Source organism: Spea bombifrons, chromosome 1 (genome assembly GCF_027358695.1).
Source record: "Spea bombifrons isolate aSpeBom1 chromosome 1, aSpeBom1.2.pri, whole genome shotgun sequence".
Lineage (NCBI taxonomy): Eukaryota > Metazoa > Chordata > Amphibia > Anura > Pelobatidae > Spea > Spea bombifrons.
The window spans coordinates 41631607-41658031 of NC_071087.1; the positions used below are offsets into that span (position 1 = coordinate 41631607).

Here is a 26425-nt window from a genome sequence, read left to right on the forward strand (position 1 = left end):
CACAGTATACCCAATGGCATATTAAATATCCATCTACTTAGTGACAACAAAGTATGAATTTTGGAAAGTTCCCAAGTATTGATGTTATTGTGTGCAATGTGGCTTGTTTTAATTGATCAGTACAAACAGAGGTGTATAGAGAGAGCCTCCTCAACACTTAAGCAGCCATATATAATTAAGGACTAGAGCACTGGTCATCCATCTTTTGAATATGTGATATTCTGAAACCATCCCTATTATCTTATCTCCTAAAAGACATACATTCTTACTAAAAATTGATATATGAACAGGGAGATTACTTACAAATTTAAAAAAAAAACAATATCATAACATGAAAAAATTATTTTGATAGTTTAGTGATAATTAGGCATAACTTTGTCTTACCTGGAATCGTATCTTCTGTTAGGTCAAAAGAGTACACTGCCTTTGAGAACTTGGGTATGTGATCATTGACATCACTTATTGTGATATTGATTCTCATATCTGAAGACTGAAGACCATCATCAGCCCTCACCAACAGAGAGTACTTGGAGCGGCGCTCTCTGTCCAGGCGTTTGGTTGCTATCAGGTCACCAGATTCAGGGTCAATGCGGAAGCTGTCGTCAGCACCGCTAATGATGGTGTAGGTAACCAGGGCATTAGCACCCTATAAGACAAAAAAGTCAACACATTAACTTACAAAAAAAGATATGTGCTCTGACAGAGCCCTAGACTTTTCTTTTTGTAACCTACATAAGATGTGATTTTTATTATGACGCCTATGGTTTCAGCAAAATCTGTGAAGCCATGGGCCATACTTCATGTTGGGCCTACTTTGCCATTCACTTAAACCAGTCTATATTATAGGCATTGGGAGGTTTCCAATTCATATACATGCTTCAATGATGCTTCAGTTACTTACGTCAAGTTGAAACTTAGAGACGTGATTTCCCATTAACCACCAACAAATTGTCAATATGGTAGAAATTAAGTGCTAAATGATTCTTCTCATAACTAGCTAATTATTAACACCGTTTTACGCATACCTATACATTCTGGGATCTTTACATGGGTAATACGATATACAACAGTCTTTACACAAGGGGAATCAGAAGTGAAACATTCTGCCATTCTCTGAGAAATTCAGAGAATTCCCCTTAAACTGTAACCTTTTTAAGAAAAATAAATATAGCTACTATTAAGTGTACATCCAGCCCTCATTTGCACTTTAATTCATATGACGACTTAGTGTTACCTAATAATTACTGTTTATTTTATTTTTTTAATGCAAATGCATAAAGGTATTCATCAGCGTTGCCTGTATACATTTGGTCTGTTTCCCAGCTCCCCAGATACTTGCCTCGCAGGAGACGTGTTCTATGGCACTAGAAATAAAAATTAAAAAGAAAACCTTCCCTGCCCCTGAACTAAAAAATAACAAAGTTAAATGTAGTATAATTAAATTACAAAAACATGCACTGGATGGGGATGTTGCTGAACACAAATCAGGATTTTTTTTTTCATCAGTGACACTTAACTTGTGGAAGAAATTCTAAGTAAGAATACAAATAATGTGTGTTTTAGTTTTTCTATTTTTATGGGATTATTAAGAAAAAAAAAACAATATATAAATTGTGTGAGCACACTGAATATAAAAAGGGGAATTTTGGTTGAATAAACATATAGTATAAAGGGAAAGAAAAAGTTTTGGTCATTAGTGTGGGAAAAGCCCTGTTCGTAAAGTACTAAGTACTTTGGTATGTCTTTGGTTCTGCAGACTGTCTATTTAAAGAAGTTAAATACATTTTAATAAAAAATAAAATAGACATTTTTTAGAAAGCCTTACAAAGTAATGTAAGGTTTTGTGCGCTAAAGTTCATGTTTACAGAGCTCAAGCTTGATTAAAAATGGTTTGGATGGGTAGTAATAGTAATTTAAGGAAAGTTTTATTTAGGAGTAATAATCTGTTTTAATCCCTTTTCTGATTTAGGTATATTGGCCACTGACTTAATGTTGGAAAGGGGAGATGACCACTTCCGTTTGTTATGCGGCATTGCATAAACCAGTGGTTCTTGAAGATCTCAGTAGTGAAGATGAAGTGCCAAGAGCATAGAAAACAACGAAGCTAAGGCACAGGACAAAAGTACAACTGCCAACAGTCTTTAATTTGCAACGACATTCCCAAACAAAAGGTTGTTTGCTGTAGTGTCCCACTTATTGTGGATAATAGACTTTAAATACACAGAGTCCGATACAAGCATGGCTATAAAGAAGGCAGTGATGAGGTTTTCCAGGGACCAAACACCCTGTGACATCACATCACCCAAGCCCATGTAATAAGAAAGGGGCACGGTTCATTTTAGTGAGCATGTTTAACCCCTTCACGACCCCTTCACGACAACACAAGCATGTACATGTACGGGCTCACGATGCTTTATCATTAATGGGTTTAAGGACAACTTGTTGAACTTGAACTTTACATGAAATATTGTTGAGAAATAATGGAGATAAAAAGTAGGTTAGAACTGAATCTCAAGGAGACAACTCAGACTAGTTAAGCACATGTGCTGGGGTCCAGTAGTCACACATGCACCGCTTTGTCATATGTTTCAGAAGAAAAAACATTCTTAGAAAATCTAACATCCCTCAACTAACCACAATTCATGTTTTAATAAAAACCAGCTACGCAAGCAGAAGTTTTAACCCAGTTAAATAATAAATGGTTCATGTAACAGGTGAAAAAAGGGAAGCAATCCAAACATGAAATGCAATATAATCCAAAACGTAAATAAACATTCGGCATATTTTGATAACCACAAACCAAAAGGAGTTTCAGAAAAAGCTGATCATTGTTCCTGATAATTCTTCCAGCTTGTATTTATTCTAGGTAATTCATTAATGTTGATATTTTATGAATGGACAGTATTTCATGTAAAAAAAAATACAGATGTGCAAAAGAAATGCTATATTTATTTATATTTATAGCGAGCGAGCACCTGCTTCCCCCTTTCTGCTGAAGAATGTCTTCCGTGGTAATGAGTATGTCCTTCAGAGAGGCTGGATCCAAGGGTCAGCGGTGTGTCATGTTGTAGAACACTGTGAGTCTTTGGTGCTGGTCAAGACAGACTGATCAAGTACGATAAAGACCATCTATTTACCCTAGGCCATTTTTGTGCTGGTCTTCTTTCTACGAGCAGCTAAGCATGAAATGGGTGTCCTTTCTTGTGTGATGGAATTTGCTGTAACATTTGTGTCTTATTTAAACAATGTTTATGCCCATGTCTCTGGTGACATCTCTTGTTTCATCTGCCCTTCCATCTTAAGATCAAGCAAATTATTCTCTTATTAACGTTACCAGAAAGCCAATGCTTCCAGCTATTGACAGGACACACTTAGAGTCACCCCCTAGTTTATTTGATGTATGCCGGGGCTGGGTAAAGTATGACCTTCTAGCTTTTGTTGCTCTCCAACTTCCACAGCCTTCTCAGCTGGATACATGCACATGTATGAATCCTACTATCACAGGCCAGCTTGCATCGTATGCACCAGGGGTGGATAATCTGCAGTCACTGGCTGAGAATGATGAGAGTTTTAATCTAACAAGGGTGAAGTGCTGCAGGCTGAACAACCCCAGTCTAAACCTCCATATGAGTGTTAAAAAAACTGACTATAATCATAAAAATTGGGGAAAAATAACCATCCATGAGTCTGATTTTTCCAATATAACCTCTTTGTTTTCTATTATAAAAAATGGCTACAAAGTATAATTTCTATTTTCAATGGTTTTCTTATTACAAACATAAAAAAATGCATCTGCCTCTTTATGTTCCAAAAAGTCTTCTATTTTAATAAATGGAGTTCTTATGCATTGCATATATATATGCATAAACAGTGCAGGCTACAAGACCCATGCCTATACATTTATTTGTATTATATATAGAATAAATACAAGAGGGTGAAAACTTTCTCTCACTAGCCAAGGAAAAATAAGAGACATTTTTTATCTATATTTCTTTCAAAGGAAAAATTTTTTGTGTATACCTATTACCTACAAAATAGAGCGTCTAAAGCCACCTTTAAATTAGAAATCGTATATAATGGAAAGTTAAAGGAAAGGTTTTCACATAGATTTGTTATGTGAAACAATGAAAATACTAATATTTCCTTCCTGTGAGTGACATGGTGAGTTTTATCAGCCACAAACATGAGGACATTTCCTATGGAAGTACTACTGTGCTACTTTAAATGTATAGCGCGTACCACGTACACTATCTTACATGTTACATTTAATCCTTACAATTGTTTTATTTTCATATCACTTTTACGTATTCAAAATAGTTGCCTTTCTAAAGAAGAATGCAAACTAAAGTATTATTTGCGTACTTTATTATGCATTCTTCAGAAACTAAAAAAAAGACATTTAGAAACTGCAGCTCTGCAGCTGCCTTCCTCCTTTGTGGTCCTTTTAAAGCAGCCAATCAGTGAGAGGATAGCTATCCTTACTTTCTACACATGCACACGGGTTCCCCCAGCCAGCGCTGGAGCTGTCTGGAGGTGAGAATATTATATGCAGGGAGATGTATTCAACCGAACCCATCTGCTACACGCAAATAGCTGGGGGCAGGTAAAGGGGCAAATCCGAATAGGGGTATTCTGGGGGATACCATGAAAATTTCAAATGACCACATAGCTAAAGTGCAAATGATGGCTGGAGTGTCCCTTTCAGTTTGCTGACATTTCAAAAGTAATGCAATGATACAAGTACAAGAGTTTCATATGACCCAATATTACAAATGCCATAATAAATACCTCATCAGCATCTGTAGCAGTGAGTTGCATGATTTTAGAGCCATCTCCAGTGTTCTCCTCCACAGTGAGATCAAGTATGTCTGTTGGGAAGACTGGTGGGTTGTCGTTGATGTCCTGCAGCGTTATTTCCACCTAAAAGAGACATGAGATCACGTGGTCAGTAAAAATAAAAAAAAAACACTTTAGTTTAATAACCTTAATAATCTCCTATTTGACTTAGAACTGCATGGATTCTGGATTGAAGGAAATGAATCGATTATGTAATTGTTTATATTTAGTGCATTTAAATTATTTAAAATTATATTTCCAAGTCTATCTATCTATCTATCTATCTATCTATCTATCTATCCATCTATCTATCTATCTATCTATCTATCTATCATTTTTTAATTCATAGATAATGAGCCTTCAGGTTCTAAACAATTTTTATACATTCCTGAAATATAAATCAAACCAATTACTTGTAAAATAAAAACGCTACTATTAAGTTATTAAGTCTACCATTAAACGAGTAGAAGCTCTCCCCCCCCCCTTCGGTGTTTAGACAGACTTAATCAAGTGTAAATATATCCCGAATTCACAGGCTCAGTAGCATGCATCTGCCAAGAGCTGGCTGAAAACCGCTATTCAACCATTGGATGTAATTGACATACAGATGAGGTGGAATAAAACACTCTTTGATATGTTTATACATCGGCGTCCCTCAGTGACAGAATGCAAATTTCCTATTTTATATGAAATCACTGAAGGCTTTTTTTTTTTTTTTTCCCGTTTCTTTAAAGCAAACAAATGTCTTACTTGTGGGACATCCCAACCCACTCATTCATTTGATTCTAAACAAATATCCCCATTTACATGCAATGTTTACGCACTCTTCAAATATTAACAATAGTTTCTGAAAGATACAGGCCTAGGCTATTTGTATTTAGTTTTGTTTTTTTATATGCTTGCCTATTTGTTTTACAGGCTTTCAAATGTAGTCATGAAAGAAGGGGCTTGCTTGCTTTCTTTAAGTGTGAGAAGGTCTGTAAGATGCCTTCCTCCTGATAAGGAAAAAGTGAAACAGCTGCTTTATGTCTAACGGGAGAGTAATTCATTCCCATAATGCACCGGGACCTCCAAGTGGTCACCGGAGCAGAAGACCACCAGCAAGATGTAATTACTATTCAGTTTGTGTAATTTTAGTAACATTTAACCCATGCCACTTAGTGTGTCGCTAGCCCGTCACAATCTTAATTTTAAAGGAGCTTGGCAGAGCTTGAAAGAGAAGAAGAATTTCTTTACAATTTCATTCTGTTACATTTATAGCAATATAGTGAACATAATAACATATATTCTTTTAAATCTTGTAAAATTGAAAAGAAATCCATATTTTGGCCCGACGGATTTTGGAGCTGTATGTTGACGACGAATAGATGCATTGTAGAGGAACTGTGATTAATTCAGGAATATTATTATTTATGTGATTGAAGGCTGATTCCTCTGATGCAAAGTTTGAAAAGTTTAATAGCCACAATAGCCATTAAGCTATTATATCAACCAATGGAACAGTCTGATATACATTAGTTGCTATGGTGATAAGACCACTTTCCATACTCCACTACTCCAAAATCTCTTTCATACAAAACCCACATTGTATGTGACTAATTTGGAAAACTACATCAGAAAACTAGTTGATATTTAAGTAATTTAAAAATAAATCAAAGCAAAATCAGATTAATACTAAAAAATCACATATTCTGCATTGACAAAAAAATGATTAAAAAAAAACCCAAATAAGTACTTTAATAAATCCAGATACAGAAATCATGAAGTCCTATAGCTAACAGGTAATTTAACATTTTCTTTATGTTATATTTTCTTTGGTTGCTAGCTGTCATTCTTTAACCCTTAATTGATTACGTATGGAATGGGAAAACAAAGACTAACTTCAGTGAAATTTCGTTTCAAAGCACTGAGCTAATTAGAGATTCAAAAACACTCCTTAACATTCATTATGATTAGAAGTAGAGACTTTGAGATTAATAGGTGGCTAGGAATGCTATCGGGAAATACAACTCCTGTAAAAATGGAGACAGTCATATTTCAAACTGAAGGAAACTTGAAATACCACTGACCCGAATACTCCTTAGCTTATCTTCTATGGCGAAGGCATGCTCAACACTGATTCCACAAATTAGTTTAAAATAGTTACGAAACCCAACTGAAGGTTCAAGTGAACGTCAAGTGCTGTTCGGTCAGTTTGAAATGGTATCATCCACCTTTAAATCTGTAGCTAAAGCTTGTTTCAAATTTTTAGAAAAAGCAAGCAATTCTGCAAAGTTTTTTTTTTTTTCTTCAAATCTTCTTTAACGATTTACTTGTCCAGTCCACTTAGCGCCTGATTTATGTCACATACGGCAGCATGTTAGCAATTTGGGCAAACTGAATAACTGGACACAAAGAAATGATGTTAGAGGCTGAATTCCACGATTTATGAGAAAATATATCGGGGTTACAGAGGTACTTAAGACAATGTTAATGGCGTCTACTAAGTGTGCACAAAGGGCAGATGTCATTAGTATTTCAGCCAAGGGAATCGGAGGTGCCACAAGTAATTATTTTCAGACATTTCACTAGTCATGCGTATGTCGAAAAGAGGCACATTTCTGTTGGCTGGCTTCTCTCTGTGGTTTATTCACTAAAGAGTGTGTTTGTAGGAGAGATGGGCATTTCAACTTCCTAACAGGAGTATTCATTATGAAAGGCCAACCTCAGCTTCTCTGACACAAAGAGCTTGGTTGGCCTTGTACAATGTATGGTTAAAACATTCAGTGGACGATTATTGAAATGACCCCACTCATTGAAGTATGCATTATGCAGGGCCATTTTGCAGGTGATAATTGCAGAGGTTTGCCCTTCACAATGCATCGTGAAGCTGGTGAGTTGAATCATACATATTTCCTGCAAATTCAGCATACCCTGATATTTAAGAGCACTATCAAGGTATGATGGTTAGGATAACAATGGAAATTAATCTGAACAAAACACTACTGAGATAAGCATTATTGGTAATGCAAGGGGAACAAATTACAATACAACAGCACTTATCAACATCAAAGTCGAGTATTTATGCTGATCTGTGTATTAGTGATACTACTTTTAACAATAACTAATTTCTACAACAACAAACAGATCCTACTACTTTGATAAAACTACTAAGTCATGGATCAATTTGCATTTTTATTTTTTTTATATCTGAGAATGATTTGGTTGCTAAGGAATGCCTATATTTCGCAATAGTTCCATATGAAATTAATAGAGTAACAGAAGGCCACACGTGAAATGCAAACAGACCCGCAGAATAAGGAAAGTTCTCTAAGCACATAAGGTTATCTGGGTCTTCTACAAAAATAGTGTCCTACCATTTGTAAGCATATGAAATTTCAACATTGTATATCCCTGCCATGTATTCTCTAAAGTGCTAAATTCTGCTTTCCTGCCATTTGTTTTCCTAAAGAGAGTGGAATATTAAACGTCTGTGCCAGTTGAATTTAAAATATGGCGAAACATTCTTTTGATCTGCTGTCTGTATTCAGACAAAATGACAACATGCCATAAGTGCCATTCCTATCATTTTCTTGACCAAAAGACTATCCATTTCATAGAGATCATAGACGTTGGTAATATTTAAATTTCTAATATATTATGGATTTGTTTGGCCATAACATGTGTTGAGAAGACCCAGTGGTTCCTCTTTATATTATTTGGGACTGCAAAAGGCATTTTTCTTTGACGGGCTTTGTGTGCATGGGGCAGTACAAAGAAATAAAGAAATATATGATCTGGCAGTGTAGTGTTTGACATCTGGATCCTTTTACAGATGAGAATAATTTTCATGTGTTTCCACTCTGTAGCCTGCTTCAATTTGTTTTCCAGTTACGTCCAGAATGTCGGGTTGCGGGGCTGCTTGGCAATTAACTTAGCAAAACATGGGGTGATCATGTAATTCACTGGCTACTGCAAGTAATGCCACAGAACCCACCTCCATAACACATGGAAAACTCACATCTGTCATTGTTAACTACAATATGAGAGTGACAGTTTTAAAACTACTAAGTACCCTAAACGAATTACTTGTACTCGGGACTGTTTGCAAAGAAAGAAATCACACTAATAAGCAGATTTTTGGCACCGCGTTCTATAAACACACACATAGATACAGTACTGTGTTAACATTAGGCAGGTTTCAAAAAAAAACGCTGCAAAGTAAGAATGCTTTTAAAATAGATGTGCTAATAGTGTATTTTTATCATTTAGCAAAATGAGGGAACAGAAGAAAAATCTAAATCAAATCTATATTTGGTGTCACCACTCACTGCCTCCAAAGCAACATCAATTCTTCTGGGTACACCTAAACACTTTATAAGGAACTCAGCAGTTCCAAACGTCTTGGAGAACTAACCACAGTTGTGGATTTAGGCAGCCTCAGTTGCTTCTGCTCAGTCTTGCCATGGTATATGACTTTTGACATTAAACTGTCCTTCATAACCTTAACTTGTTAATAAGTTTGGCTCTACCTCATCCAGTTTTATGTATATATATATATATATATATATATATATATATATATTCTAAACATAGCCATATGTTTACTGTAAACATGATCACTTAAGCTTTAAGAATATAGACTCCAGTGCTTGATTCCAAACCAGAAGCCTCAATCATTAGAGGGTTCTACAAAGGAAGCCACCTGTCAGCTTTACAAGAAGCAGACTCAGTGATATATTGGCTGATTGCAAACTGATGAGGGCTTAGAAAAAATAGCTAATCATAACTAGACTTTTTTTAGTTAAGAGGAGCATTATGTTATTGTTGCTACTCTTTGGAGATGCATTTCCAAAGTAGTAAGAAAATATTTTGATCCAAGTAATCAAACAGTTCAGATTTTGCCCATTAACATAAATTAACCCAGAGAAAATGAATGCATTTAGGCATAAAATAGAATTGATAATTATTAACATTAACATTTCCATCTATATCGCAGCAAGCCCTCTGTTCCAGTTTCAGTTAGAGAGACGTGACATCGTTAAGGTCATACTCGAAATAGACTATTAAACAAAAAAGACAAATATTTTTGTTTTATTTCATTTACAAATAGCTCTTTGAAATGTTTATAGCTTTGTAAGGAAAATCTTAGGCCATTAACTTCCATTAATTCTTTCTAATTGTGTAATATGATCCCATCAGAGTTTAAGAAGGGATAAAGTGTTTGTATTTTGGACATAGCAGCGCTGTGTATGCTAGCAGCAAAGCCCATGTTATGCGCATATGGAATTAAGCTTCCGTTATTTTCTTCTGTGAAATACAGTGGTCAACATCAATGACGCATGTCTAAGACTTCAGCAGGCCCTTCTCTAAAACAACAAATCTTAGAGCAAATACCAAAATAAGGAACAAATTAAACAATACAACTATACTGAGTTGTCTCTTCATGCAGTCCAGCCCTATACGTGTGCTGCCATGACAAAAAAAAACTAAAGATGAAATCATCTTTAAAGCCAGGGTCTGATCTAATACCACCATTGTGGGTATACTGATGCAGTGAGGAGGTATTAGTGTAGCATGCCATGCTAAAACCATACAGAGGTAGGAGTAGGCCATGGGGATGGAAGCCTCATCTTTTAGGGAAATTCGGGGAGACCAGCGTTTAGAAGGAGAGCCTTATAGGGGATCTTGGTGCCTTAGAACCTTAGAGGAGCACAAAGAGAGCCAGAGGCAATGCTGCCAGGTGGCTCCAGTGCACCCCTCACCTCGAAGTGTCTGAGGGAGCTGCTTCTCTTGCCCCATAAAATATGGCCCTATGTTGAGGACCCTGCCAACATAGACAAATACAACAGATTAAGGAAGGCCCTGTCAGAAAGCATACTATGTGTGTGCATAGGATGTATAATGTACATGTGGGTAGTTAGTGTTTGAGTGCACGTGTAAGAAAACGATATGTAACATATTTAAACAAACCATGCAGCCTATGTTTTAATATTCTTACATATCCTATGTTATCGGCGACTGTCTTTTTAAAAATAATTTTATCTGACTGGTCATGGAAACGAAAACCCCCTTTTGTAATTTAAAGAGGTCAGAGGAACTTAGTACTTAGTAGGAACTTGGTAATTTTTCTTTTCTCTGTCTCCTCCAAGCCTTGAGTTTGCTGACTGGAAATAAAAGACAGATGCCACAGGAATGCTGAACTTGCCGATGCAGCCTAAGCACGGCTTTATATTGGCATATTATGAAAAAGCTAGACAGTAATCCTCACTACCCACCACCATGTCAGTGTGTGTTTGGTAAAGGTGTCAGAAAACACACGGTTATGGCAGAAAAAACTCTCTTTTCTTTGTGCAAGCGTCAGTTATTTTTCAGGCATACATATGGTTTAATGTTCAATATTGACCAGGTTGTTTTTCCTTATGAAAACATTATTCTAGCACATACACTATTTATACTTCTCAATAAGTAATAAATAAAACCTCTCTTTCCACAGTGTTTAACATTAAACACAGATCACTGCCTTGTCAAATAAATATACTGATTTTGAACCACTTTTTTCTGTCATATAATGTTTTATTTAATAGATTTTTCAATGCTGGCATCCAGCAGGTATACTGAGCAAAATCTTTAATGATTATGCTTATGAAGATATTCACTGAGGCAGCTGGCTCTGTATCTACTACCTATACTTCACTATTTTCATTACTATTATGACTATGCTATTAGCAAGCTACATTCCACCCTTTCATTATGTGTTCCCTGCCATGTTCTAGGTACTCCAACCACAATAAGTCATCAGATGAAGGTGGACTCTTGACTCATCAATACTTCCAGGCTTAAGGATGGGCCCCAATGGATTTGTCAAAATTCCCATATTAAATGGGGATTATTTCCTAAACATTGAGTTGCCATGGGATGAAGGTCGCTCTTATGGACCTTTAAAATCCTGGCACCAAAGCCATTGGTCTCCCCAGGCAAATTGCTCAGAGGTGTGCCCTGCCCTTTGCCAGGGGGGGCTAAAATTCCTGTTCCTTCCAGGCCAAGTTGCTCAGATCTCTGAGTCTGAGACAACCGCTCTGAGCTTCAGAGTCTTCAAACTACTTAAGGTAGCCTTGAGGCAGTGAATCAACTGAAAAGGAGTAGGACAGATTTTAGACGTGTCTCAGACCATACAAACTTTATATACAATGAGTGAGCTTTTGCCCTATTTTATGGCAAAAGTTGGTGTTTTAGAGGTTAATCCAATCCTCAACGTTTGTAGCTAGTAATGGTTTTAAAAAGGAGTTGAGAGCAGCTCTCCTTCTATTTATAACATTTAATAATCATTGGGTACGTTTCATCTCCATACCGGCCTTAGATTAAAAAGAACATTATTGCGATAGGAAAAAACTGTTAATGCATTAGAGGTGATAGAATTCCGCCCATCTGTGAAACGTAAACTATAAGTTAAGCACTGAAGGCCATAGATCAGATACTGCGTAGGTATGAGTGTTAGTGAAATGTTTAACAGCTTTAAATGCATTGTCTGTCCATTAAATATACAGCTTCTGGCTTATTCAGAAGAAGTGTACAAGGTCAGCGTTAGAGCTCGGTCACAAAGTGGGTAGTGTCAGTCCTATATTTATGTGATGGAGTACAATGTGCTTTTTAACCCTTTATATAAGAATAAAATTAATATCATATCTAACTTTTCTATGTTTTTTTTTATTTTTTATTTTAGCCATTTCCTTTTAACACTTCCAATGCATACATCATGCATTAAAGATGACAAGGCATTGTAGTTTCTGTTACAGAAAATTACTGTATGTTGTTTTGAAATGCAATTAAGTCTACAGGCAGCAAACGGTGAATATTTAAGGATGAAAGCTTATGTATTTTGGACACAACATATGTAAAATAACAGTTACTGAGTGATTGGTTGGCAGGTTGATTGATTTCAACTGAGAGTGTATATTTTTTTTACATGTTTTGCATACAAAATTAACGTTGCTAAAGGTGCTATAAGTTGTTTGTTTTTATATTTTTTTTTCCCTGCATGTTTTAAGGTAACCCAAGGGAATGTAAACTGCCTGGAGTCTGGATTAAATTTTCTGTGCATCCAGAACACTTCATCATGTAGCTTAGCCAAAATCTGTTCTGGTTTGCTAGTGACTCACGCTGTAGGTATGAGAAAGCCTTAATAAAGAACATTGTACATAAAATGCCAAATGCGTTGTAATTTAATCTTGAAACCAAGAAGGTACGTACTGTTTTAAAATTGAACATGGTTTAGACTTTGCAGACAAAAAAAGGTACTGTCTGGAACAGATCTGTAAACAATAATTCTTATGTTAGTATGTGTGAAGATAGATGGCCCCTAAGCCTAATAACTGGTTTTGATAACCTTGGTGACAACAACTGCAATTAAATGTTTGCATTAACTGGCAATGAGTCTTTTACATCGCTGTAGTCATCTAGGCCCACTCTTTTTTTTAATGCAGCCACATTTAAGGGTTTTCAAGCATAAACTGCCTTGGAATGATGGAATGAGGTATGCAATGGTACTTGTCTTCCAAACAGTTCCACGTATGACTCATCAATTCAAAGAATATTGTCCCAAAAGTCTTGGCGGTTATGAAGATGTTATTTGGCACATGTAGGACGAGTCTTTGTGTTCTTTTTGGTCGGCAGTGGTTTTCACCGAGGACACCATTTTTGTAGTCATGACCAAGGTCTAGTGCTGTGCACACAGAGAAAAATAAAACAGAATACTTTCTCTTTAAGAATCTGGGTCCTTATATTCTTACACGATTTTGTAATGTGATCACATGGAAGACATTGGTGGGCATGTAGGGTTGACCCACCGAAGTTCCACTTCATCAATGCTCTACCTCCACATTATTAAAACAAAATAATTCTATGCAACTATTATTTCCATGGCACACACAGGAATGGCCTGTAACCCTGTGCATCATACCCACTCATACATTATAGACATGGTAGAAAGACCAAAAGCTCTACATATACTATACGGACAAAAGTATTGGGACACCTGGCCATTACACCAATAGGGACTTTTATGACATTGCACTATAAATACATAGACATTAATATGCAGTTGGTGTTGAGGTCAGGGCTCTGTGCAGGCCAGTCACATTCTTCCGTATCCAACTATGTCTTCATGGACCTTGCTTCGTGCACTGAGGCACAGTCATGGTGGAATAAAAAAGGGCTTTCCCAAAACCATGCTCATAAAATTGGAAGCATATTGTTATCTAAAATGTCTTGGTACATCCCCTTCATTATGTTTCTTCTGCCTGACCTCACAAATGCTCTACTGGAAGAATGGGCCAAAATTCCCACAGAAACTCCAAAATCTTGAGGAAAGTCTTCCCAGAAGAGTGGAAGCTGTTATAGCTGCAAAGGCGGCACCAACTACATATTAATATCTATGTATTTAGAATGGGATGTCATTAAAGTCCCTAATGGTATAATAGTCGGGTGTCCCAATACCTTTGTCTATATAGTATAAATGGTTAGGTTCCATAATGCCTACAGTAGTCTATGAAAAGAACAGCCAATTGTATAAATTCACTAACTTATGTGGCATAAGAAATACAACAAATATAATATTTAATAATATAATATATAGTTCCAGCATTTTCTTGAGGAACTACAAGCCAACATTAATTCGGAAAGTAATCGTATTACAGTCTTTAACTAAAAGTAGCAAAACATTGACATAAATAAGGATTGCCATTTTCATAACATTTCATTTTGGGTAGAAATTTGGCCGAATTAACATATTGGGTTCCAGAATTCCATTGTCCGCCAAATTCTATGAATACTTTAGAGTCCACAAAAATTCCCATGAAAACAAAATACAGATATTTGACATAAACTACAAACAAATGTTCCTACTCATTGTTTTCTAGTGTGCATGAGTTGCCAACATAAATTTGCTCATATGCTTCAGATTTTATCCATGTTCAAATCAAGTTACAAAATACCCACCCTGTGGCCAAAGCAAAATGCATAAAAAGGTCACCAAATCCTTGGTAGTTTGGTAAAACTTGAACATTACAATTGAGATTGAGCCTCCTAAGCATCACGGAACATCTTGTACTAATATATTAAGTAATTAATTAAAACTATGCTAACGTTTATCAGAAACTGTATCAGACTACATTGTAAGTACTTTCATGGGCATTCTTTAGCTGTAGGGGGAACACACACAACCCTTAAATGTGCGTGTTGTTGCTTTTGCAAAGGCATGGGTAATTCTACAGAATCACCCAATATCCATTTGCCCCTTATACCTTTTGTGCGCAGGAGATGTGTTCCGTTTGGCACATCTCCAACCAGGCCCGGACTGGGACAAAAAACAGGCCCGGGTATTTAAGCCAGAGCAGCCCATTTTTATTTATTTATTTATTGTTAAAGCCCACCCTACATGTACCATCTTTGCATTTACTCACTCATTCACACAAATCATTAACACATTCATTAATGCAGTCTCACAAATCATTCAAGCAATTCATCCACACATGAATTCATTAATTGTCATACGCATTCACACAATTTATCCACACATTTATTCATTCATTCATTCTCATACGCATTCACACTACCCCTTCTCCCCATCTTATCTGCCCCTTCTATGTTCCCCCTTTTCACTATGTACCCCCTTCCTCACTTCTCAATATGTATCCCCATTTCTCACTATCTAACCCCCCTCTGCCCCTTCTCACTGCACCCCCCTCCCTCACCCTACTTACCTTGTTGCCGGAGCAAGCAGCAACTGCGACTGGGCCCGCGGCAGGGCCGGATTGACTTAGGGGCTGATGGAGCTGCAGCTCCAGGCCCCTACCTTAAAATAGGCCCAGTCTGGGCCTATGCGGCCTCTACGGCCGCATTAACGCAGGGCCCCTTAAGCCCGCTGCAACTGCGACCGGGTCCGCAACTCTAAGGGGCCGGGAAGCCCCCACCAGGGCCGGCCTTAGGGGTCTGCGGTCGCACAGTGCTCTTGTCGATTTAAATGGAAGCACATTAAAGTAATATGCATTCTTCTTTAATTGAGGTGTCAGAGACATTAAACTTAATGCTTAAATAATTTCTTAGGAGAAAAAAAATAGTACCAGGGCACCTTTTCACCAAGCTGCAAGGGACCATTGTACAGTACTGCGGAATATGATGGCGCTTTATAAAACAATAAATAATAATAATAAGTTAGGGATACATGTCCGGTAAAGCATAATTGAGTTATAGCTGTCAATTATTATTTTAATGCCATATGCAGAGATATTAGAGGCTACAAGGCCTCCAGATTGTAAACTTGTTTGAGAATGTCTGTCTGCTCCTGTTGTTGCTATGTTATATACTACTTGTCATGTGCTGTTTACCCATTGTACAGCACTGTGGTATATGATGGTGCTATATAAAACAATAAAAGATAATAGTAACAACTGTAACAAAAACAATTAACAAGAAAATAAATGTATAAATGTAATCTTATTTAGCAGCATATGTGTGAGCAGTTTTGTTATGTATACATGTGTATGTTTTATATTACACATTCTTGATGATATGATGTCATTATTTAAATAAAGGCTTAGAAATGTTGGACCACGTCCCTCCCCACCAGTGAATTCACATTATGACCTGGGTTCTCCGCGAGACAGATTGTGGTGTGACTGGTACAGCTGTTTGCTAGGATGTTAAATGGGAAAGGGGTTGGCCCGAGCCTACCAAGCCTTATAAGCCCTTTAACTCGGCTCCAAGGAAAGCTAAGAAATATTTTGAAATAATAAGGGTAATAATAAGTATTTCAGAAGAAGAGGCAAACAATACAATGAGATTTCATTGCAAGTCTCCAGATGTTCACGCCTACCTGGGCTGAGTTGGAGAAGTATCTATTCCCAGCTCCTTAGACACAAAGAAAAGTTTTTGGATGATGTACATCATGAAATAATGTAGGTTGGAATGACAGACCAATAAACAGCATAACAGAAACCATGGTTCCTTCAGGTAGGAAAGGTAGGTCCATAAAAAAGCCATTCAGAGTCATCAGACAGGTCTTGATAATGAATCATGTATGTACTGTAGGTAAGCCTTGTTTTAGATAATTGTAGGATTCTTCATCCTTAGCGGGAACATCCAGGCCATACAAAAACACGCTAAACAATGCAACATTTTCAAGGACTTATATGGTTAAAATTAAAAGGCAATTGTTTCCAACAAATCATAACCGCAAAAGTCTCCTGGCAGTCAGCAGCATATGTTCTTTGGACATAAATGTGTTTGCAGCCATGAACTCATATGCTGTGCAACAGGCAACCCTGGAAAAGAGCCACGAAAAAAGCTAAAAGGGTCACAGGATAAAGGCAAGTCCTTCTGATGCATATTTTAAGGTCAAAAGGTTTTTTTTTCCATAATATATTGATAGTAGAAAATAGCATATGTAATTTGATATTTGCAAGCTCTGTAAATGTAATTCCCCATAGCGCTTTCAGCATTATCTAAATCAAGAATATTCTACGGTATGTTTTATGGAGAACATAATGTAGTGCCTTTTTATAGAAAAGAGTTTGAATTGTGATTTTTTTTTTAAAAAAAACATTTTTGTTGCTTTAGCAGTCGCAAAATGTTCATTTTCTATCAAATACTTCTGCCCACAGGGTGAGGTAAGTTGAAGGTGGCACCGTTGTGGCCTCGTCATTTGGATGTGCAGACCTCCAGAGAATATTCTGCTCCTGAGTAAGTAGAAGACTATCACCTCTCTATCAACCAGTTAAAGTATGCTTCCACATCCTCTCCTTAATCGCTTTTATAACGATTAGTTACATCATTCCTAGTACTGGCAAATGACCAACCTTTCCTAGAAATACTTATATAATCATGTAGAATTTTACAATATAATATTTTAGTGAATTCTTAATTGCCATGCAATACAATAAAGAGGTTGATGCCATGCAAATTGAAAAAAAAAGCTTCAGGGGAAATAATGACACTCTTCTAAGGTTTATTTGGTTAACATGGTAGAGATGCTTTGTGTAGCGCTTAGAGAAGGCTTTTCTTCTTTACCATCAGACTCGTTTTTACCTGCAAACATCTACCCTTCATGCATCGGTTTTTGTCTATTAATTTGTGGTTGGTTCCCCATACCCAATGATCCCAAAACCTTCAAACACCTTTCTACTAATTAAAATGTAAATAATAGATTGTACATGTATGGATATGAAAACATGTCTGCATACAACTATGAGAATCTAACATGAGGATCACTGGCCAAGGTTCTAGTAGGTTTCAGTGCCCTCTAAGCACAGGCATTCATGCACACATCCTTAGTAAAAGTAAACTCAAATTTAGCATCAGAATAATTTATTATATATAGCCAACAATCCATTTCTAATATTGCTCATATTCTATTACGTGTATTCTACTATTTATAAAACCCTTGTATACATTTAGACTTTGTATCTATAAAACCCTTGTATACCTTGGCTGCTGGCTCCAACGTAAGTGTGCGCTTGAATGATAGAAATGCCACAGCTGATTTTAAGAGTTCCAGGCCCGAGACACACTGAAACTATTAACATCAACTTTGAAATCTCCTTTAATCAAGCTTATTGCTTCTTGTAAGAGGTGGGACTCATGTGCTGCAATAATTAGTCACTTCATCTTCCACTAAAAGACCTGCCACCGGTATTAGTACAGCTGACATGAAACAGATCTGGCTGTATGTTACATGTTACATGTACCACTATGATATACCCCTCAGAAGTTAAGGTGACCAAATGAGACACATTTATCAGGTGTGATAAGAGGCAGGTTTGGGCAAGTTTAGAGGCGGGGCTATCATATGATATCATAACACAGTGCAATACTTCAATACATCAGCAGGTGGCCAAGAGGGAGCTGCGATAAAGGTCTGTGCCGTAAAAGCACTGTCCTTGATTTAGTTTAGAACTCAATGGTCTGGTCAGGGAGATCCTCGGGACACTTGGGAGGTATGCTATAATACCCTTCAGTATATATATATATATATATATATATATATATATATATATATAGTTATTTTGCATGTTTGCTGGTGGTCATAACAAAGTGTTCATTCTTTTGCCTAGCAGACAAGGATCAGGTACTTCTTGGGAATGTGATAAAATGAATACTGTCATTAAGCACTAATTAACCTTTTGACTCCATGACTCCACTTAGCCAAACCTCTAAAGCTATTTAAGATGTCCTAACATTCCCCCATATGTCGCACATGGGATTTTACATGAAACTAAATATTTGTATATTAGTATTGGTACCATTATTCATATCTTGGCAACATATACTGACAAGTTTTTGTCTGTTTATCAATTATTGTAGGCTAAACTACGTCAATGTAAAGAAAAATAACATTGCCAGTACAAATAACCTGCATAGTACAGAACACAAAATAAAATGATATTAAAATCAATCACAGCTCTCAAGGACTATACATTTATATGCAAGTTTATCTTAACTAAGAAGGTGACGTTTAATTGTGAAATATATTTCTTTAATTACCCAGGTGAACTTAGCAGTATAAAAAAGAATAGAATTTAGACATGTAGCCTAAGGTGACCATAAAAATCTAGAAGCACTTTTTTTCTTGCTTGTTTACTTTTCAGCAGTTTCCTGTTCGGTCTCTATTCCCAGACATATAAAGACACTATGTGGCACTGGGAGACGGGGAGGGGGGGCTACATTTTTTACACATAATTGAAGGAATGTTAAAAAAAAATGCCATAATTGCTTTAGAGGGGGTATTTAATTATTAAAGTAAGTTATTTGGGCTCCCAGGAGGTATAGCGTAAACACAAGACCTAAATGACCCTGGGTGTGCACAAAATCATGAGGGGTTAATGGGAGACAGTTTACTGTCCAAGACAATCCGTCAAAAGAAGAATGCATATTAAAGTATTCAGCGAGCATTTTAATATACAATCTTCCAAAATGAAAAAAATTAAGCACTTACCTGAGGTAGAAGCTTAAATTAAAGCATCGGTTATTTTTTTTTTACTTTATTTAACATGGAGGATGTTTCAATTTAAGTCCCGGGTAAGGGCGCCGAATGGTCGCTCGTGAAGTTTTGCAGCAACCGCTCGGCGCCCCTCACTCTCCGTGACTCCATCGCTGTGCTGGCGTGTCATGCTGAGTGGCGGAATTTTTCCGGCGCTCAGCTGTGAAGCGCGCACCGCGGCAGATCGGGAAGACGGACGCCTCCCGCTCCCACCGCAGGACTCCGGCAACAAGGTAAGTAAGGATAGAGAGAAGGGGCAGAGGACGGGCAGTGAGAAGGGGCAGGGGGGGAGGCGGTGAGAAGGGGCAGAGTGGGGGGGGGTGCAGTGAGAAGGGGCAGAGTGGGGGGGCAGTGAGAAGGGGCAGAGAGAAGGGGATGGGGGGGCACCAGAGGAGTAGTCCGCACAGGGCGCCAGAAAACTTAAGGCCGCCTCTGAGCAGGACTATTCCTGTGACAACCTCTATGGCAATAAGGGCAAACTTTTTGCCCAAATCTCTTTTAATACAAAACAACCAATGGAATCTCTAATTAAATTCCGTTTTCTGGTAGCATTTTGTAAATACATACAATTTCCTTATGTATTGGCTTTCTGCCACAATCTTTAACTGTTATATTTTAAAACATGCAGATACTGTGATATGGCTATAATATGTTCTAAAGTAGGAATAATAATAATATTAATATTATTATTATTAATAATAATAATAAAATATGATATGCCTATGTAAAGGTATATGATACAAGAATGTGCAAAATGTATCAATTTATCAAGGTTAACACGCCAGGCTCTTTAAATGACCCAACAACATCACTCAGCTTAAACAATATAGTATGTTATATTTTATTATTTGACTTTTACATGAAAGACATTTTGGAAAATAAACATTTGGTTAAGAGAACCTGTAATGACAAAGTAATGCTATGGTGGATGTCTGAACAATCTAGCACTGTGCATATGTAACTGTTTAGATCTTTGCTGGGAAATAAATGACTATACTTACCACATTTTCTTATATTTCTTTTTTACAGTTTATAAGTTATGTTCGCATTCTTAAGCACAGACGTATATGTGGTTAATTAGCGAATTCCTGAAACATACACGTCTGCAACCTTAATTATTGTAGATTTTAGTAAGTGTGGTTGAAAAGCTTCACTGCGTATGCTTGGTTTTAATTTACACCTTCATTATATGGATCTTCATATTTCCAAGCATTTTGATTTAATCTAAAAAATACACGGTTGTCTTGGTTTTCACTTGAAAAATGTACAATATAAATTGATCTGCCAAATTGAGATTAGGCAGCTGCTTACACCAACTGCCATGTTGATTCAGTGTGATGGGAGTCGTAGTCTAAGTAAAGAATTGCCTGTATTAAGTCAGCAGTCCCCACTTTCTACCCTTGTTTCGTAGACATCTTTTTAGCCTTGGAACTATTTGGGTACCACAATATTAAAATAATAAAAAATAACTTTAATCATGGACGCCTTGGGTAATTCACCCGAGATCCCACAGGTTGGAATAAGTACCTTTCACTCAAGGAGGCATTTGATTTTTTTTGCCTTCTTTTGCCCCAAACACGGTAACAGGAATGGTTGATAGGTTGGACCTGGTGTCCATTTCAACCTAAATTAGTATGTAACTATTTTTGTACAGGATTAGCCAACTACTTTCAAAAAGTTTGTTCTTTAGGTTAGATTCCTGTAGCACAACTCCCTTCTCTTGCTGCTAAGGCCAAGGATGATGAAAGTTATATCACACGAAGAGTCGGGGGCATTGGCTGCCCATCTACAAATGAATTCCTAAGCTATTTAAATGAGTTGGGTCTGTTTTAAGGGGGTTTGAATAAAGTAAGAAAGTCCACATGTGGCTTCCAAGACTGTATTCATTGAAGTGCAATAAACCGAGTATAGTCACTAAATGAGTAGAAATGCTTCAAGAAGTCTGTATTGGTTTAGCCTGTGACGGAGGGGGCATCCCTGCACCTGCTCTCTTCATCACCCTTTTGGATGCTTGACTGAAATCTTAAGAATCTCTGAGCATGCTAAGAGGGGAAATACATAAAAGACTTTTATATGATCTACAACATCAGGAATCTGAGCCAAGGCGATGCTTTTGTAAGCCAAGATTAAATAAAATGACTAAAAAGTCCAGTAGAAAAGCTTTGCACATCTTAGCCGCTATTTATCATAGCGAGAAGCCGAGTAATGAGCACTCAGAAGTACAATGCATTCACATGAAGTTTCTTCACTCTGAACACTTGGTTACACACAATTCTCCAAGCTCTGAAATATATCTAATTAACATGGGGGGAAAAACCTGCCTCGTATAGCCCAAAGACCCATGTGTGGGTGTGTGACTGTATCCATGTCTGTGAATGTGAAAGCAAACGTAGTTATAAACCCACTATTATTCCATTTTAAAGGTGCCCTTCCACCTACTTTGCTGAATTTAACACTTTTGAACCTAAATGTAGTATTAGAATCATCATCCCTAGTACAACTCAATGTAGAGACTGTTCCCATAAGTAATATTTTTTCCTGGCAACAATTAATTTTCATGCTACTAATCACAACCACAAAATCACAAAAATCCAAGTGATTTTTTTTTAAATACATAATCTGGGGGAAAAAACTGGTGAAAACACTCACTGCTGTCTCACCTCAACTGGGATATCCCACCATTATGGTTCCTATTTATCCAGATAATATATACCATACTGTATATCTTTTACAACTGCATGATAGGGGTCCTGTAATAATGTAACTTGTTAAAATTCATTTGGCTGGCTGAGGGTAATGACTGGGAAAGTAAAACAGCTGGAGCACCCATGAAGCCAAAACCTGCTAAATATTTTGAAGTGTTTGGTCAACAGATGGTATATACATGGTGTCAGCACCTTATGTGACCTTGACACAATTATTTACATCAACAACATACCAGGGAGACCTTTTAGCTGTTGAACAGCTGGAAGAGGCTCTAAAAACCATTCATTGACTCATTATTGATATTATCGTTCTAATCATTTATTTGCTTTTATAGAAGTCCCTAAACATTTAGCTGATGGTGGTTCTTACTAAAATTAGACATGGTTACCCTGCTCTTTAGGCTCAACGTATGTTGTACCCTTGCTACTGCAGTTAGATAAGGACTATTTGGCTTTCTTTAATCTTTCACTGTGTTTGATTCCTTGAAAATATATTTCAAATAAAAATTTTTCTAATTTCACTCCAAAAATACTTTAAAAAAAATAAATAAAAAAAATTACCCTTGATCTCGATTACTTGATCACCCATGTCTACCTTAACTTATCTAGCATTTATTCGTACAGATATCAATGCATTTTTTAAAAAAGTTACAAGAACCCAATTTTTTTGCATCTTTTACCAATGTGCCGCTTACTTAATGACCCAAACAATACACCACTTCTTTATATTATTTTAAATAATTTTATTATTATTATTTTGTTTTAAAACAAAAATCTATAATTACAGGTAAAATGTAGATGGATGCAGACATCCCCACTTCTGTACATACAAGTACTGTTACATGATTAATGTGTCTACTCGGTATAAACTTGCATATAAAGAGTGTGCAGCAAAGGTCAGCCACCAAAGGAGTGTTTGTGGATACCCCCTGGGGAACTGCAATTAATGGGCCAACATATTTCACGGCGAGCAGGTTGTGTGTTCTCTCTCCTCCTCCTCACCATCAGTCTCAGGAGATTTGTAATTCAAGGCCACAGAGGGGCATGGGCTTCGTTCCTACATTGTACGTATTCAGAGTATTCGGTGGCTCCAGCAGTGTGGTCACCAAGTCATTGAAACGTTTTATAGGCCCTGTTTCCTACTTGTATATATATTAACTTTAAACATGACTAGACTTAATTGGACGGAATTTATCAACGTCTCTCTAGCTTTCATAAAAACGTCCATTGGCTTTATTACATGGACATGAAAGTTCTTACATGCTTTCTACGTAAAAGGTCAAATCTTCAATATCAGTTTCACTCACTATAATAAGACAGTAATAGCTTAAGGGTGCTGTTACATGCAGAAAAAAAAACTTTAAGTGGTTTAGCGTATTAAGCAATAAAGCTTAATCAGAACTGTTGCCATTCTTTATTCACAAGTTTAATCACCTATTGTCAAAAACGACCTCCACGCAAATTTTCCCCCCATAAAGGATATGGCCGTGTTTCCTGTCAGGTACTCTAAAGCAACGATTGCTTCATCCACCCCTGCTCTGCATAAGCCCTGTCCTCTTCTGGGTTTTTATTACTTTTTACAGTGAAGAGGGAGACACAGGGCCCACACAGGGGATGACCAGGCAGCTCCGGCACTTTAAGGCCGGTGGCCGGGAGATCACTTAAGTACAGCCGGCAACTGGATACACGACCGCACGTTACGTAGCGTGAGACCATGCATATCCAATCAATGGCTACACACTGCAGCACCCAGTTTGCCCCCGGGGCATTTTCTCTGTGTGCCAGATGGACAATCTGGGCCTGGTAGGTACCATGAGCCATACATTAATATCAACATCATTCTGGGATAATTAATACTATTTTAACAGAAAATGGCACTTCAGTTGCCTTTCCGTTTTAATAGAGATTTCCTCTGCATCCTTTCACCCCCCATGGTGTAGAAAGCACTGATATGACCTATTTGGAAATGGCCTGTAACACTGTGCAGAGATTTGCTGCTTTAACCTCCCTTAGGAATGCAAAAGAATATAATTCCCAGCAGTTTCACCTTTCCTTTTGAGCTATGGGGATTTTGCATAATGTACTTCTTAACAGATGATATAGAGACACACATACATATTACATGACGTGACCGGAAGAATTTTAAGCAGTGGTTGCCATTGGGTTTTCTAGAGGCCTCGATTTGCAGAATAATAAAGAGAGGAACTCGCGCAGATACTTAGAATAAACATTGTTTTTTAATGGAACCATTATTTGAAGTTTATTTGTATATTTTTTTAAAAAAAATTGAAATTTCCATAGGTACTGTATTTCCCTGTCTATGTATGTTCCGATGAAATCCTACATAGGTATTCTAACATATGTTTAGTTACTATTATTCTGTTCAGAAGAAAGTAGGGTCCATCCAGTGTGACTTTATGTAAGATGTATTATGATCTGTAGATACTTGGTGTGCTCACATCCACATTTCATGGCTCCTGTTGTGGCGTGGCAAAAAACGGTCCTTTGTAAGCTCTTCATGTGTACTAAGGCCTTTGTAAGCCCTTAGTACACATGGAGCAGATCCACTAGAGCCAAAGTACCCAAACTGTACCTGTTCTTCCAGTGCCTCTCAGTGGAAAACAAGTGGCCTTGCCATTCACTAAGTGATCAGTACTCAGCTGCTTGTATAACTATATGATGAGGGAGTAATATTAATAGCTCCTTGGGTGACCGCTCATGTTTTAATTAAATTGTCACTAAATAGTCAGCCTTGACTATGCTCTTTCATTATTTATTTATTTGTCATAACATAGACGCATTAAGGTGATACACCCTGACGAGGGCAATCACCGTGCCACAATGAATATTTCACAAGGCCATACAGATTCTTTTACTCTTGAAAGTGAAGTCTCAACAAAGATAGAAAATTCTGCGACAGTCTAATGGTCAGATGTAGGATGGTAGGATTAAAATTTCCTGCTGTTAAGGGGGTTTCTGTATGAGGAGCAATTGGAAACATTGGTGCAATCACCATAGCAACCAGTGGAATGCTACTGATGAACACACTATTTTCACCAGAATTGCTTTTTAGGGATTAAACTGTATATGTTCATTGCATGGCTCCGTGTTACTTGAATACATGGTGCTCAACTAACACAAGCACTTTACACGTGCAATGGGAAAAAAAATAATTAATACAAGGGAAAAAGTTTGGTTTTTCTATTTTTCTAGTTTTATGAAGTAAATGCAGTTTTATTAGGAGGCTTTCAAAATAAAAGTTACATATAATACTTCTATTTGCAGTTCTATTTGTAGTTTGTAAAAGGTTTCTATTATAATATGTAAGATGTGTTGTTCACGTCGAAATATAATAGGAAAACTCTTACTGAAATAAAGTAACTATGAAACGCTATATGTTTAGATCCAAATGTATAATTTTTTGTATACCACATCGACTAAAATTGCTAAACAAAAAAGTAAAAAAAAAAAAAACTGTTTGTTGACCATAAATTACTTTTCTGCAGTGCACAATGAACGCCATAACTGATCTGCTGCCATTATAGAGTTAAAAATAAAATAAAAAAGGGAAGGAATACTCAAATCCAGTGAACATGATGTTAAGGTGCTTGTTGCAATGTATACACATAATATTCCTCTCAATTGATTCATTTTATGCAGGACAGTTCCGTTTATGGCTCTGTCTTGCTGTGATGTGCCGCTCTCCAACTTTTGGAGGCAGTGGGGATGACGGTCCTTTGAGCCATATTCAAAGTTATACAATGAATTATATTTCAGAGAGAGAGAGAAACTAAAGGGTTGAATAACTACAATCAGCAAATGGCATTTTACTCTGCTAATATACGAGTGTCAACAGATTTGCATGGTACCA

At 37.0% G+C, this 26425-nt stretch overlaps 1 protein-coding gene across 1 annotated transcript in view; it reads right to left on the minus strand.

Annotated features, from left to right (window-relative positions):
• Nucleotides 1–26425, minus strand: part of FAT4 (FAT atypical cadherin 4) — a 116258-nt gene that overhangs the window by 38350 nt on the left and 51483 nt on the right. The window contains exons 2-3 of the mRNA XM_053461405.1: nt 4789–4920; nt 385–646 (exon numbers count right to left, since the gene is read on the minus strand). Of these exons, the coding sequence (XP_053317380.1) occupies nt 385–646; nt 4789–4920 (394 nt within the window). The remainder of the gene's footprint in view (nt 1–384; nt 647–4788; nt 4921–26425) is intronic.